This window comes from Carassius auratus, linkage group LG44F (genome assembly GCF_003368295.1).
Source record: "Carassius auratus strain Wakin linkage group LG44F, ASM336829v1, whole genome shotgun sequence".
Lineage (NCBI taxonomy): Eukaryota > Metazoa > Chordata > Actinopteri > Cypriniformes > Cyprinidae > Carassius > Carassius auratus.
In genome coordinates, this window is record NC_039298.1 from 5,694,985 (window position 1) to 5,708,789 (window position 13,805).

Below are 13,805 nucleotides of genomic sequence, written 5' to 3' on the forward strand. Positions count from 1 at the left end.
CTTTTGGATTAACAAGATCGACCCCTATCAAAAAGTCTTACTGTGGCATACTTTTGCCTCCACTGGCTAAAAGCGCTTACAGCAGGGAAACACAACTGCTGATTCCTCTTCTTGTGCCTCGTTGACCTGTAAGCGCACACAGCTTATTCTTTCTGTTCCAACTGAAAACTGGCACCGCAGCATGGATCCGCTGTCTATTTAACATCCTTTTACACCCTGCTCTATCAGCCAAGGCCATTGTAGCACACTTTTCTTTTTTCTCTCTCACATTTGCCTGATTTAACCACAAGGTTGGGCAATAGTTTTTGAATAGTAGCCTGTTTTTGCAGTGTGCTACATTGCTTTGTTGACTTTGGAGAAATGTAACAGTAATATATGTCTCCTCTCAATGTTATTTTTCAGGGCTCTTCTTGGACGATATAGCAGTGGCATTTATTTGGAGTGGGAGAAAAGAAATTGGGGGGAAATGCAGAGCTATCAATGAAATCTTAGTAGCAACTATACACATCTGAAGTCTTTTTTTTTTTTTTTTTTTTTACAACATTTTACATTTTATGTATGCATTTTATATATGCAGTTAATTTAGCCTGAATTTTTTTTGTATTGTTTAAATGTATTAATACATTATATATATTTATGACATGTAAAGTGCTATAAATTAGTCAAACTTCTTTTAACATTGTCCTGTTACAGAGGCTTGAATTTGTAGTTACCGCTGCATGTCACTCACGACTACATTGTACACTGGCACAATCGGTCCCATGCAAGAACCGGAAAGCACACGGGCCGCCTCAACTAATTAATGTTTACAGCTGCACATCGCCTGGCTGTACCTAGTGACCAAATGTTCTCGTATCAAAACATTGTTTAACCAAGCAAATGCTCTTGAGGTTTTCTTTAAGCTGGCTTGATTGTCTGTTGCTATCTACCATTTTCTCTCCCCACCTCGCTGCCCTCCTTTGCATTCTCTGCTGCTCTCCTTCCCCTGTGTTTGCCAGCTACAGCCTTAACCGTTTGGCTCACTGTCAAAGCAGGGGCCTTTTGTGGCTTCGTCACAAATCTGCCAGGAAAAACAGAAACCATCTGTTCAAGTCCAGGCCTGAGTTTGGATGAGTGTATAAATACAGGAGTTTAGGCCTCACACCCGTCCTACACGCAGACGCACACATGACCAGGAGGTCCAGCAACATTTTCTCCTCAATGGTCTGCCACAGTGAAAAGAAGCCTAATCTGTTGGAATTTAGTTTTTGCGCACATCCTCACACATCTTCAGTTTCTAGCGTCAAAGTCAGTGTGGAAAAGCGTTTCTCTGTGCCATGATAGGAGGTAAGCCCCTTCCTTGTCAGATAATCCACCCTCCAGAAATATTCTGCAGATGGAAGCATTCTGAAATGTCTCATAATTCCAAGCTTACGTTGTCAGTATCTCTCGCTCCCTGGTGCACACTCTTCTCTTCTGCTTAGAGATTCAGGGCTAATAGTGGACACATGGGTGAATTTTCATTTTTGGGTGGACTTTTTTTTCTCTCTCATTTTTTTAGGATAATATTTTGCGCACTTGTGTATACAGACAACAAGAAAACGAAGGCTTAAATTTGACATTTGATGCTCTCTACAGATAGTTGAGAGAAATCTGTTTTTTTTTTCCCCAACAAACCTACCTTAACACACAAAGACCTGGCTTTGTTATTCAAGCTGTCAGTCTTAGCATTTGACACACGCTATGTGCATCCAGCTTCACAGGCCTCCACTGCAAACAGAAACTCACAGGAGACATTTCCTCCCCCAGATGTCATCTTTTATTTTGCTTCACGGTAGGACATCTCCTTATATAAAAGACTAATAGCTGCTGCTTTGCCCGTCCTGCGTTTCTGTGCAGCACTTTGAGAAAAATAGATTTTTTTCCCCCCTTATCTGTGCGACAAACAAACCAGCAACATCTTGTCAGAAAGAATGGGCTTCTGAAACAAGTGAGGGATGAGAGAAAAACCCGGAGCCGTGACTTGGCACGGCCCCTCCACGCTGCTAATCAAATCTCAGGTCCTCTTCCATCTCCTCTCTTCCAGCTCGAAAGGGGATTTTTCAATAGCCCTCCATCGTACAGTTTTCACCCAAGGAAATTTGTCATCATCACAGATCCTCTCAAAACATTTCATCACTCTTTCATCCTCAATCCCCCACTCCTCTACATATTTCTCCAGCAGATTGCTTTAAACATTCACTGTGTTATCTTCGCCAGTGGATGTCTGCTCTTCTCCAACCTTGACACCTGTCTTGATAGCCTGTGGACTGAATTACTTTTGAATGACCACGGTGATTCCTTTCACAGTGTTATTATGCCAAACCCCAGCGAAATTTTCGTCCGCCTTCCTCTAGGACGTTTAAGAGCTATGGAGCACTCCGGCGAAATGGTTGAGGGCTAAAATGACCTTTTTTTTAATCTTCTGTAGCATTAAGTTGAGGTTTCATGCTTCAAAGCTCACATCAAATAGAGAGAGGGAAAATAAAAAGCAATGGGCAACCGTGAGGAAGGGGAGGGGGATGCTGTGGCGAACAGTCATTAGGCTGTGAAGAAAGCCAGCCGCTGTCCTGCTGAACAGTTTTGATCTGCACATTTCAATTAAATTTCACATCAGGAAGCCTGCCATCTTTTGGCCTGCACCTGTGCCCTTCCCGATCCCTCCAAAAAGCCTTTTGCACTCAAACTTGGGCCCGGGACTTTCACCATTGCACGTTCCACTCATCACAACAGATAAATAACCTACAGGAGCTGAGCTTATTTTTAAGAGTTATAGCAAGGCATTAGCTCTCAGGTGTTCTTTGCTTTAATATGACTTTCTAAGTACTTTTCGATGAACGTGATGCTTTACCATGATTGTTTTTGGGGAAAGGGGCAGTCAAACCCCTAAGAAGCTGTAAGTATGAGACTTGTGTGTTTACCCATGTCAGACATGGTAGCTTAGCAGGCCGGCCTCAGATTTATAGCCTTTCCATCGGACTGCTGCAGCTTTTTTTTGTGATTTATGTAAATGTAATTCATATACTCAAGTGCAGGCATCTGAAGCGAAGCTGTATGGTTCAGTGAAATTCACTCAAGCAATAAAATAGCCTATAAGTAGTCTGATACGATTTGAAGTACATGTTTTCTGCTTGCTACCAAGAATAGTTTGAAGTGTTTGCCGTAAAGCTGTTAATGTGTTGGGGAGAGCAGCATTTTAATGACCAATTTATGTCAAGAAGAACAGCCGAAGCAAAGAGAAAAAGCAATCAATACGCATTAAAGATACCCAAGCCCCATTCAGCCTGAGTTTAACAGACCCTGTCAAACCTTGTGTCTGTCCTCTTCACTCATTCCTGCAGCATTAAAACAATAAAGCATGTTAAAAGCTCAGCTGTTGACGAGCAACCCATTCCAATGTAATGTCTTGAAATGAATATCCAAAGTCAGGCAAATGATTCAGTTGGAAGGAAACTGAAAGGTACAAGAGAGAAACAAGAGGAACCACCGCAGGAAAGTGCATAATTGCTTCTCCACCAGACAACGGTTTCAGGGCATGTGTATTTTGAGTGTGTCCGGAAAGCGACAGCTAATTTGCGCCGGCTGCCTCAGCAACGCGTCTTCTGATCCATGATTGCACGTGTTTAATGTTTCAGTAGGGTATTGATTTCTTGGCTGGCTTTTGTGCTTGGGATTTATATGCCTTACTCCCTGGCAAGCGTACCCTCTGAATGTTTGATTAAAGTTCAATTGACTCTTCTAGCGCAGGGGCTTGGAGCCATTTCACTCCCTATTTGTAGCGCCAAAGCTCTCCCTGACATGTTCCTTTGTTTCCATTCAAGCGCCTGCCACCCAGGCAGCCACCAATGTACTGATCCTAATATCCCAACATTCAGAGAGCTTCACTGCCTAATCCTGGGACAGACACGGCCACGGCACAACAAGCCGGCCTGCTGGTAAACCCGGCATGGATTCTTTGTCCAGGACTCTGTACTTTATTCCTTCTTTTCTGTGTGTCATCAAAACAAAACTGGTTTTATCAACTGATTTTTTTTTTCAGTGCAGCTGCCTTATCAGTTTGACATTAATCAGTTGGCATTTTTATTCACTTGTCAAGTCTTATTCACATCCAACAGATCAGCATTATTTTTTTATAGTAGTAGAAGACTGTCTTTGTTCAGATTTATACACTGAAACTGAGTGCTTGTAAAAGAGGTTTTAGTTTTTTTTGTGTTTTCTGTCTCATAGGGGGAGCTGATCACCTTTTACTATTATTGGAAGAAAACCCCAGAGGCTGCTAGTTGCAGAGCCCACCGCAGGCACCGCAGACAACCCGTCTTCCGGCGGATCAAGACCCGCACCGCCTCCACTCCCGTCAACACTCCCTCCCGCCCACCTTCCAGCGAGTTCTGTAAGTGCAATCTGCCTCTCTTCACCCTACAGACAGAAACCAGACCCTTGTCGCAACTAAACATGACTCCCACGAATATGGCTTTTCAGAGTGTAGATCACCCTTTGTGATTCTTAACAGAAAACTGCTGAAATCTCAAAGAAAAGACGTAACATTGAGGGATAGCTGTTATTATGTGTACTATACTTGTCTCTTCAAAAGCCACTGATAATGTGTTAAGTATAGCAGGCATGTCTTACAGAGACTGTAGTTGTGAAATGATGTTCATTAAGCAGCATGGTTATCTTTTCCAGTGGACTTGAGTTCAGCAAGCGAAGATGACTTTGACAGTGAAGACAGCGAGCAGGAACTGAAGGGCTACGCCTGCCGTCACTGTTTCACTACAAGTGAGTGCTTAATGTATCACTACAACTATCACACCATGCTGGTATTTAGACAAACTGTAAAACTGTGATACCATGCAGCTGGCCAGTAATTACGAGTTAACATTGAGTAACTTAAATTTTTTAATTTTAGAATATTATATAGATTTTTTGGTTGGGGTTTTGGACTCAAATTAGAGACCCGACACTAATTGTTGTATAATGGGTCACCCATGTTCTTTTTTGCTGAATGGGTCAAAGTGAGAGAAAAATCATACGATGAGTTTTGTCAGTTGATCAGGTGTGAAATGATGTTGCCCTAATACAGTGATGCCATAAGACAGGTAAAGACTGTATAAGAGTTCCCCTTCAGAAGACTTCAATAATCCCCTCTGTAGGCCTGTAATTAGTCTTAGTTAGAGAGCGCTCTGATGCTCGGCCCTGTCCCTCATCTGGCAGATGGACAACAGAGTGTGTCATTTCTAATTTAATCCAAACTGACACTTACTAATTTGTTTTTTGCCTCATTAAATCATCTGACCTGTTGGATGCAGTTGGCATTCATGTCGCTCTCACTTCTGATACGAAAACATCCTCAGCACAGATGAGTAAGAGTCTTTGACCTTAGCATGTCCATAGGTGTATGGCTAGGCCTGGAGCACTTCCTGTTAGTGTAATGTTTAATAAGCAGAGCTCAGCTGAACTCGAATTTGTGTTTACAGCCTCCAAGGACTGGCACCACGGGGGTCGCGATAACATCCTGTTGTGCACTGACTGCCGGATCCATTTTAAGAAGTACGGCGAACTACCCCCAATTGAGAAGCCAGTAGACCCGCCACCGTTTATGTTCAAACCTGTCAAAGAGGAAGACGATGGACTCAGCGGGAAGCATAGCATGAAGACTCGACGGAATCGTGGCTCGGTAAGAAACAAAACTTTGTTGCCTTTTAGTGCCGTTTTAACTGCATATAATGTGTTTTAGCATTGTTAGCCATGATATATCCGATGTTTTGTTATTCGGTTCAGATGTCAACGCTAAGAAGTGGCCGCAAGAAGCAAACTGCCAGCCCAGATGGCAGAGCCTCACCAACCAATGAGGATCTGCGGTCCAGCGGGCGAACCTCACCCAGTGCGGCCAGCACCTCCAGCACTGACAGCAAGATTGACTCGATGAAGAAACCCAGCAAGGTTTGATCTACAGGACACAGACTATAGCAATCAAAATCACACTGAGCATCACAGGACCTTGTTTTCAGAGGAAACATGTTTTCATTTTGTCAAAACAGAAACCAAAGGAAGAGGCACCGTCGCCTATGAAGAGTGCCAAACGTCAGAGAGAGAAAGGAGCCTCGGACACAGAAGAGTCCGAGAGGGCAAGCACCAAGAAGTCTAAAACGCAGGTAAGTAACTCCTACTAAACAAGCAACCTATGTAAGAAAATTATTTTGTGTAAAGAAACAGAAACAGCTTGGACAGATTTTTTCTGTTCTTTTCTATACTTCTAAATTCATGGTGCTGCATTAAGGATGGTTGTTTGAATACTTCTAAAGAACTAAGTTATAATGTGACTAAATTATTGTTAGCATGGAAATGTGGGATTTTTTTTGGAAGCAGAACGATCAACAAGAAGTTTTCTTGGAAGAACAGTTCTCTATTAATCTAAAAGACATAATATACTTAGACTAAAGTTCACTGAATGGTTCATGGCAGTCTTATTTGAGTCCAGTGAAGACACTAGATTTTACAGATGTTTTGTATTTATTTTGGCCGTTGCCTATGGTAGCAATGTGATTGAACGATGGAGTGATTTCATATTTCATATCCTTTAAATGTCAACCCAAGCCCTGTGATATATATTTGTTCTTGACCGTGACTCCACCCATTATCCGGTCATTATTAATTGCTGCTGATTGACCCTTCCTCCTCCCTTCCATCATCCACAGGAACGGCCAGACTCTCCCTCAGAGTGTGAGGGAGAGGGCGAGGGCGAGGGTGAGAGCTCGGATGGTCGCAGCGTAAATGACGAGGGCAGCAGCGATCCCAAGGACATTGACCAGGACAACCGCAGCTCCTCTCCCAGCATCCCCAGCCCACGTGACAATGAGAGTGACTCTGACTCCTCAGCACAGCAGCATATCCTCCAGGGCCAGCACCCTCCAGTCATCCAGTGTCAGACAGGGGCTTTACCCTCCGCCCCGCCTCCTGCTGCTGTTGCAACCTCCACACCACCAACCTCAGTCGCGCCTTTGCTGTCCTCTCAGCCGTCCACATCCATCCCCCCTACATCCCTGCCTCCTCAGCAGATACCTCCAGCAGGTCCCCTGTCTCTTATCCAGTCAGGAGTGCAGAGGCTGCCCTCACCTCATTCCCCACTGCAAGGCCTGCCTCAACCACCTCCAGCCTCTCAAACTGGCCCTCAGTCCCTGCAGCCTCCACTACATGGCCCCATGCTGCCCATGGGCCACCCTCTGCAGGCAGGACCATCACACATGCCTCACCCTCACACTTTACCCACTCAGTCTTTCCCAATGGGTCAGTCTCAGGTCCCCTCATCAGCTCTCACAGGTCAAGCCGCCACCCTATCTCAACAACAGCGACCTCATACCCCTCCATCCCAGTCGCAGTCCTCCTCACAGAGCTGCAGCCAGCCTCCCAGAGAGCAGCCTCTCCTGCCCGCACCGTTGCCTATGCCCCACATCAAACCTCCACCGACCACCCCTATCCCACAAATGCCAAACCCTCAATCACACAAGCATCCCATCCACCCCCCATTCCCGCAGATGCCTTCCAACTTGCCCCCTCCGCCCGCCTTGAAGCCCCTCAGCTCTCTATCCACACATCACCCTCCCTCCGCCCATCCGCCACCACTTCAGCTCATGTCTCAAAACCAGCAGCTTCAGCCTCCACCAGTGCAGCCTCCAGTGCTAACCCAGTCCCAAAACCTTCCAGCAACAGGAAGTCAAGTTCCACCGCCAGCACCTCCGCTCCCTTCCTCTTCCTCCGCCTCGCACTCAGCGCCTTCTCAGCCCCCTTTCCCTCCTCATTCCTTCATGCTAGGCAGCTCGCCCGTCCTGTCACCTTTGGCCGTTTCTTCCTCTGTGTCAAGCTCAGTGGCTACGCTGCAGCAGCCACCCTCCTCCATATCCATGCCCCTGCCTGCATCAGTCACTGCACCCTGTCCGGGACCCTCCACTGTGCCACCTATACAAATTAAAGAAGAGCCTCTGGATGAGGCAGAGGAGCCAGAGAGTCCTCCACCACCACAGAGGAGCCCTTCACCTCCACCCACCATCGTCAACACTCCCAGTCATGCCAGCCAGTCAGCACGGTAACAATTTACAACATATATTAAACATAATTATATTTTTATTATAAAAATATATAAATAATAATGTATTGTTATCATTGATATGAAAATATTAAAATTACAGTTTTATTTGATTGTATCAAATTATGTTTGATTGCATTTTAGAATGGCATATTGATTTATATTTTGGATTGTAGTAATAAAGCTAAAAATATTTTTTTACATTTATTAAAATTACATATAACTATGTATAACTATATAATAACATATAAAAAATACTGTGTGTGTGTGTGTATGTATGTATATATATATATATATATATATATAAAGGAAAAAAATCTAACCAGTCATTTCTCCTTTAATTATAAATAAAATTTATTTATTACAATTGTATATTATTAATTATACACATTAGCGTGCTCTGTGCAAAAAGTTGTGTTAGCACTATTAATGTAGTGTTCTAATTAATCCTGCTTCGGCTCCTCTGCAGTCGTCAAGTGTGGACAGGACACAGATTAATGACTGCTTCATAGCACTGAAAGCCTCCATCAGAACATGAGCATGTCTTTGTAGAGCTGCTGTGGCCTTGTCCCTTGCAGTGAATAGCAATAAGCTCACTAATGCACAGAGAGAACAGCTCATTATGGAACTAGCAATTAAATAGACTGATTGATTGGCTCTTTTGCAGTATAAACGAGAGGACATGTCAGAAGTAATTTATTTGTCATAAAGTAATTGCACTGCTTTTCAAATGGCTGCAGATTCAGCCTGTGAAATGATTTCTGCACTTTCAATAGCTTATGAGTCACATAAGAAGAAGGGTTTCACACAGCAAAATGATTCTGACAGTATTCATTCTTAAAGCTCATGCTGATGGTCTTCCCGTCTATATCCTGTTTTACAGGTTCTATAAGCATCTGGACAGAGGCTACAACACATGTGCCAGAACAGACTTCTACTTCACACCACTGGCCTCATCAAAACTGGCAAAGAAGCGGGAGGAGGTGCTGGAGAAGGCCAAGAGGGAAGCGGAGCAGAAAGCACGAGAAGAGAAAGAAAAGGAGAGGGAACGAGAAAAAGAAAGAGAACGGGAGAGAGAGAAGGAGGCTGAGAGAGCTGCTGTAAGTTTTGGTCTAATGTCTTGCATAAAAGTTGAAACAACTTTATTTGTTGATTTCTTCTAAAATTGTGCATTATCGATTGCTTGCTCCTAAATATCCACTCTTTCTTTCCAGAAAGCTTCCAGCTCTTCTCATGAGGGCCGAATGGGTGAACCCCCCATGGCAGGATCGGCTCATATGCGGACATCTTTTGATCCACCACCCACCACCATCGCCACTGTGCCCCCTTACATTGGCCCTGACACACCCGCCCTGCGCCAGCTCAGCGAATACGCTCGTCCCCACGTCATGTCTCCCACCAACCGCAATCATCCCTTCTTCGTCTCACTCAATCCCACAGACCCTCTCCTGGCATACCACATGTCTGGCCTGTACAACGCAGACCCCAGCATGCGGGAGCGTGAACTGCGTGAGCGAGAGATGCGAGAAAGAGAGATCCGCGAGAGGGAGATGAGAATGGAGAGGATGAAGCCAGGCTTCGAAGTCAAACCTCCAGAATTGGACGGCCTGCATCCTTCGGCCAACCCCATGGAGCACTTTGCCCGACATGGGCCCATTGGTCTCCCGCACATGGCTGGACCTCATCCTTTTGCCTCCTTCCACCCGGGCCTGAATCCAATGGAGCGGGAACGGCTAGCACTGGCCGGGCCACAGCTACGGCCTGAGATGTCCTACCCCGACCGGTTGGCCGAGAGGCTACATGTCGAGAGAATGGTGGCTAACGACCCTATCGCACGGCTCCAGATGTTCAATGTGACGCCACACCACCATCAGCACTCGCACATCCATTCACACCTACACCTGCACCAACAGGACCCGCTGCACCAAGGTGAGGGACCTTTCACTCTATTGTTGTGTGCTGGTTTGTTGTATTAGGCCCACATGAAATCTCATGCATACGTCTTGTTTTATTAAATATATTGGCTAATTTGTTTATGCATTCAGCTGCAAATAAAAGTGCAGTACTCTTAGCTATGAGAACATACTTGTTAGAAACCATTAAAGAATTTCACAAATGATCATGCAAAAATAGCACAAAAATTTGAAAAATGCTCACAGGTTCCATCTGGGCCACTGACGATAATCTTAAGAAAAAAAAAATATATACAATGGCTTAATTTCCAGGCTAAAAAAAAATACTTAAATTAGGGATGCATTGATATAAAAATCCTGGCAGGTAATTATTTTCATGTTGTGACCAATAAGTTGCTGATATAAAAAATCTATATATTGTCTAAATTAAAAATAAAACACAGAAAAGTTAATTAAGGTGGATTTAAGCATCACAATATTATAATAAAAAGTATGAAATATATATATATATTTAGTTTTTATTTTATTTAATTTTTTTAGATTTACTTAATATTATATTGTAAAGGGGCACCACCAATATTAGAATTTTAGCCTATATCAATATAAATGTGTTAATATAAATAAAAAAAAACACTTAAACAATATTATAACGTACAGTATGATACATTATGAATAGATATACATTTTTATATTTGCTAAAATACTGGCTGATAGATACATTAAACAAAAAACATCAGTCGATGACCATATGAGGTTGACGTGTCATGCATCCCTACTATAAAATATTATTGCATGCTTGTCTTAAAAGCATGATGTTTATTTTGAATGTAACTGCTGTGAATAGTGTGTGTGTTTTCTATATAATACAGACTGTGTACCATTACAAAAAGTTACTGACACGGCGAAGGTGGTGGTGAATGTCTTGTGTGTCCCCCAGGTTCTGGGGCACATCCGCTAGTAGACCCGCTGGCCGGCGGACCGCACCTTGCCCGGTTTCCCTACCCGCCCGGAGCCATCCCCAACCCCCTGCTCGGACAGCCCCCGCATGAACACGAGATGCTCCGGCACCCTGTGTTCGGTAAGACACATGGATGATCATCTCAAATCGTTCTAGCTTTTTGTCCAGGCATTAACTAATCAATCTTCCTGTGTCATCGGTAGGCTCGCCATATCCCAGAGATCTCCCAGGTGGGCTCCCACCACCCATGTCAGCGGCACACCAGCTGCAGGCCATGCATGCACAGTCTGCAGAGCTACAGAGATTGGCCATGGAGCAGCAGTGGCTACACGGTCATCACCACATGCACGGAGGCCCTCTGCCAGGACAGGAGGACTATTACAGGTCAGTCCTGCGGCATAAACTTGTGCTAGAATGTATATGTGCTTCAGACATCTGTCATAATAACGTACGTCTCTCTTCTCTCACTATTTTCCAGCCGGCTGAAGAAGGAAAGTGACAAGCAGCTGTGATCTACTGTGGACTCCCAGAGGATCAGCAGGACACAGGAGGTCACAGCAGAACACTCACACACCGGAGCTCACGTGTCCTACGAACGTTTTTAGTTCAGTGGACTGACGGGGGTTGTCTGAGGAACCTTCTTTCTGTTGTCAGCTTTCTTCACTATTCCGGACTTTTTTTTAAAGACTGTTTTTTTTCGGGGGGGTTATATATCGTTCAAGTAGTGACAGCACCCTCAAGACTGATTGTGACTTTCCTGCATGAACATACTCTGAGAAGCTTCCCTGACGTCTTTTGTAGGTGCTAGAAAACCAGATACTTTGTCACTGTGCTAATTGGGGGGGAAACAAAGGAACAGAACAGTACGGCCATTATATCTGAAAAGTGCTATCTTAAATTCAATGTTTATTTTAATACATTGTAGGAGGTTTTCATAATGTTAAGAAAAGCTGCAGCATGGCGTTTTTTTGAGTCTGTAAATAGTATATAAATATATATATACATATAGAATTATCACTATTATTATTATAATTATTATTAGGTGTGGATTCCTAACAGAGTCGTTAGACCTCCAATATAATAATTTTCTGAAGTGTCATCCCTTGTTTCAGAGGGGAAGGAGATGGCACTGTTCGAGAAGGTAACCATCTCAGATGGTTCGGTTCATGGAATCGGGGTTCGCTGGACAGAATGGTACCGATTTTAATCCAGACACCTCTAGAGATCAAAGCTCAGTTGACGCTTTATTTTTGTTTGTTTGTTTTGTTCCATATATATCGACAGTCTACAAAAAACACTCATGACATCATGACCATATTTTTTGCTCTCATGAGTTTTCAACTCAAACCATAAAAACACTTGAAGGAGGAGGATGTGTGGTGCCTCGTAAGTATTGGGGCAAGTAGCCCATTTAGAAAGAATAAATATTGCACTGATTAACATCAGTTTTTGTTATTAAACTATAATTGGCTTTCTTATTGCTTTTTAAGTGTATTTCAAAAGCCCTTTGCTCTGCTTTCTGTGTACCAAAGTTGGGGATTCAGTTGGGGATTCAGTTTTGCAACTGGCTAGTTCCTCAGTGCTTCGAGATTGCAAAACCAACCGGACTGCTTTTTAAGTAACAAAATGACATCTTGATGCACATTTTTTTACTTCTATATTTACACATTGTCCAAGGGTGCTGAAAAAGATAGCAATCCCCCCGGTTTATCTTCTGAAGTGGTCAGTTTCCCGACCTGCTGTACAGATTCATAGGACGAACCATTCTCACTGTGAAGCCTGGGGGACGAGGGTGGCTTGGATTGGAGTCTGTGTACCTGTGTGTGCATGTGTTGGAGATGATGACCGTGTTTGAGCTTCTCTCTGCATTCCTGACACTGCATTATCTATGATGCATGATGCCTTTTCAGTTGCTCTCCATCAAGTCGAGGCTGTTTGATAGCAATCATCGACTGTTACATGCAGTATTTTTGTTTGTTTTTCTCCAGATCCATCAGAATTCATGTTAATTTTATTTTTTTAAGTGACACGCTACAAGTTCTTTTTTTTACCTCTGTTGAGATCGTGCGTGGGCTTTTTTCAAGCTTACAGTTCAAAGTACAGTCAAAGCTTCTAGTACGGTTTTTAATACTCCCCTTCTGGTTAAAAAAAAAAGCCATTGTGCATCCTTTAGAGTATGCATAGAAGCCAGTTTTTAGCAGTATATGCCCAAAGCTGATCACTTACTGTAATTCAAACGTCATATATCTTTTATTCTGTCTCAGATGTATACAGCATTTTCCTTTTGGTTCAAGCATTTTCTCCTTTTGTCCCTCTCTTGTGTCTTAAACCTTTGATGTTGAGTGTTGTCAATGGTTTAGCTTCTTGTTTCAAAGCGGCAATAGCAGAATGTACATTCTGACTGCTAAGATTTATATATACTGGTATCTTGAAGCTTATTGTATATATTAGTAGTCACCATGGGATGGCACAGTGTAAACAAAAAAGTAGAGATAATTAAGACCGATTGTGAGTCCTGTGTTCTCCCCATTTGAGTATTTTGTAATTTTTTTGACAAATTTGTGGAATTAAAATAAAACTAAGTTACACCACATGAAAACTTGATTTTAGTTGATGTCACTTTTTGTTATATGGCATGGGAAAAGTAAATGTTCATGCTGACAAAGTACTGGGTTGAAGTGTTTTCTGTCTTCAAACTAAGTCCTGGTCTTCAATGAAAGTTGGGTTGAGTGGTGGGTTTATGAGGGAATATAAAGATTATTGCTCACAAGTGTGTCGTGTTGACCATATCATGCATATTGTGCTGCTAAAGTAATGCTGTTCTCCCTCATTTTAC

At 43.2% G+C, this 13,805-nt stretch overlaps 1 protein-coding gene across 6 annotated transcripts in view; it reads left to right on the forward strand.

Annotated features, from left to right (window-relative positions):
- Positions 1-13,569, forward strand: part of LOC113068401 (arginine-glutamic acid dipeptide repeats protein-like) — a 144,431-nt gene extending 130,862 nt beyond the window's left edge. For 4 of the 6 annotated variants that reach the window (XM_026241176.1, XM_026241177.1, XM_026241175.1 and 1 more), the window contains 11 exons: positions 4,246-4,408; positions 4,702-4,794; positions 5,493-5,692; positions 5,797-5,958; positions 6,057-6,170; positions 6,714-8,098; positions 8,982-9,198; positions 9,313-10,027; positions 10,919-11,089; positions 11,173-11,353; positions 11,448-13,569. In XM_026241176.1, the coding sequence (XP_026096961.1) occupies positions 4,246-4,408; positions 4,702-4,794; positions 5,493-5,692; positions 5,797-5,958; positions 6,057-6,170; positions 6,714-8,098; positions 8,982-9,198; positions 9,313-10,027; positions 10,919-11,089; positions 11,173-11,353; positions 11,448-11,481 (3,435 nt within the window). In that variant the 3' untranslated portion in view covers positions 11,482-13,569. The remainder of the gene's footprint in view (positions 1-4,245; positions 4,409-4,701; positions 4,795-5,492; positions 5,693-5,796; positions 5,959-6,056; positions 6,171-6,713; positions 8,099-8,981; positions 9,199-9,312; positions 10,028-10,918; positions 11,090-11,172; positions 11,354-11,447) is intronic. The other 2 variants (XM_026241178.1, XM_026241180.1) reach the window with 1 other exon arrangement.
- Positions 13,570-13,805: the final 236 nt, after the last annotated feature.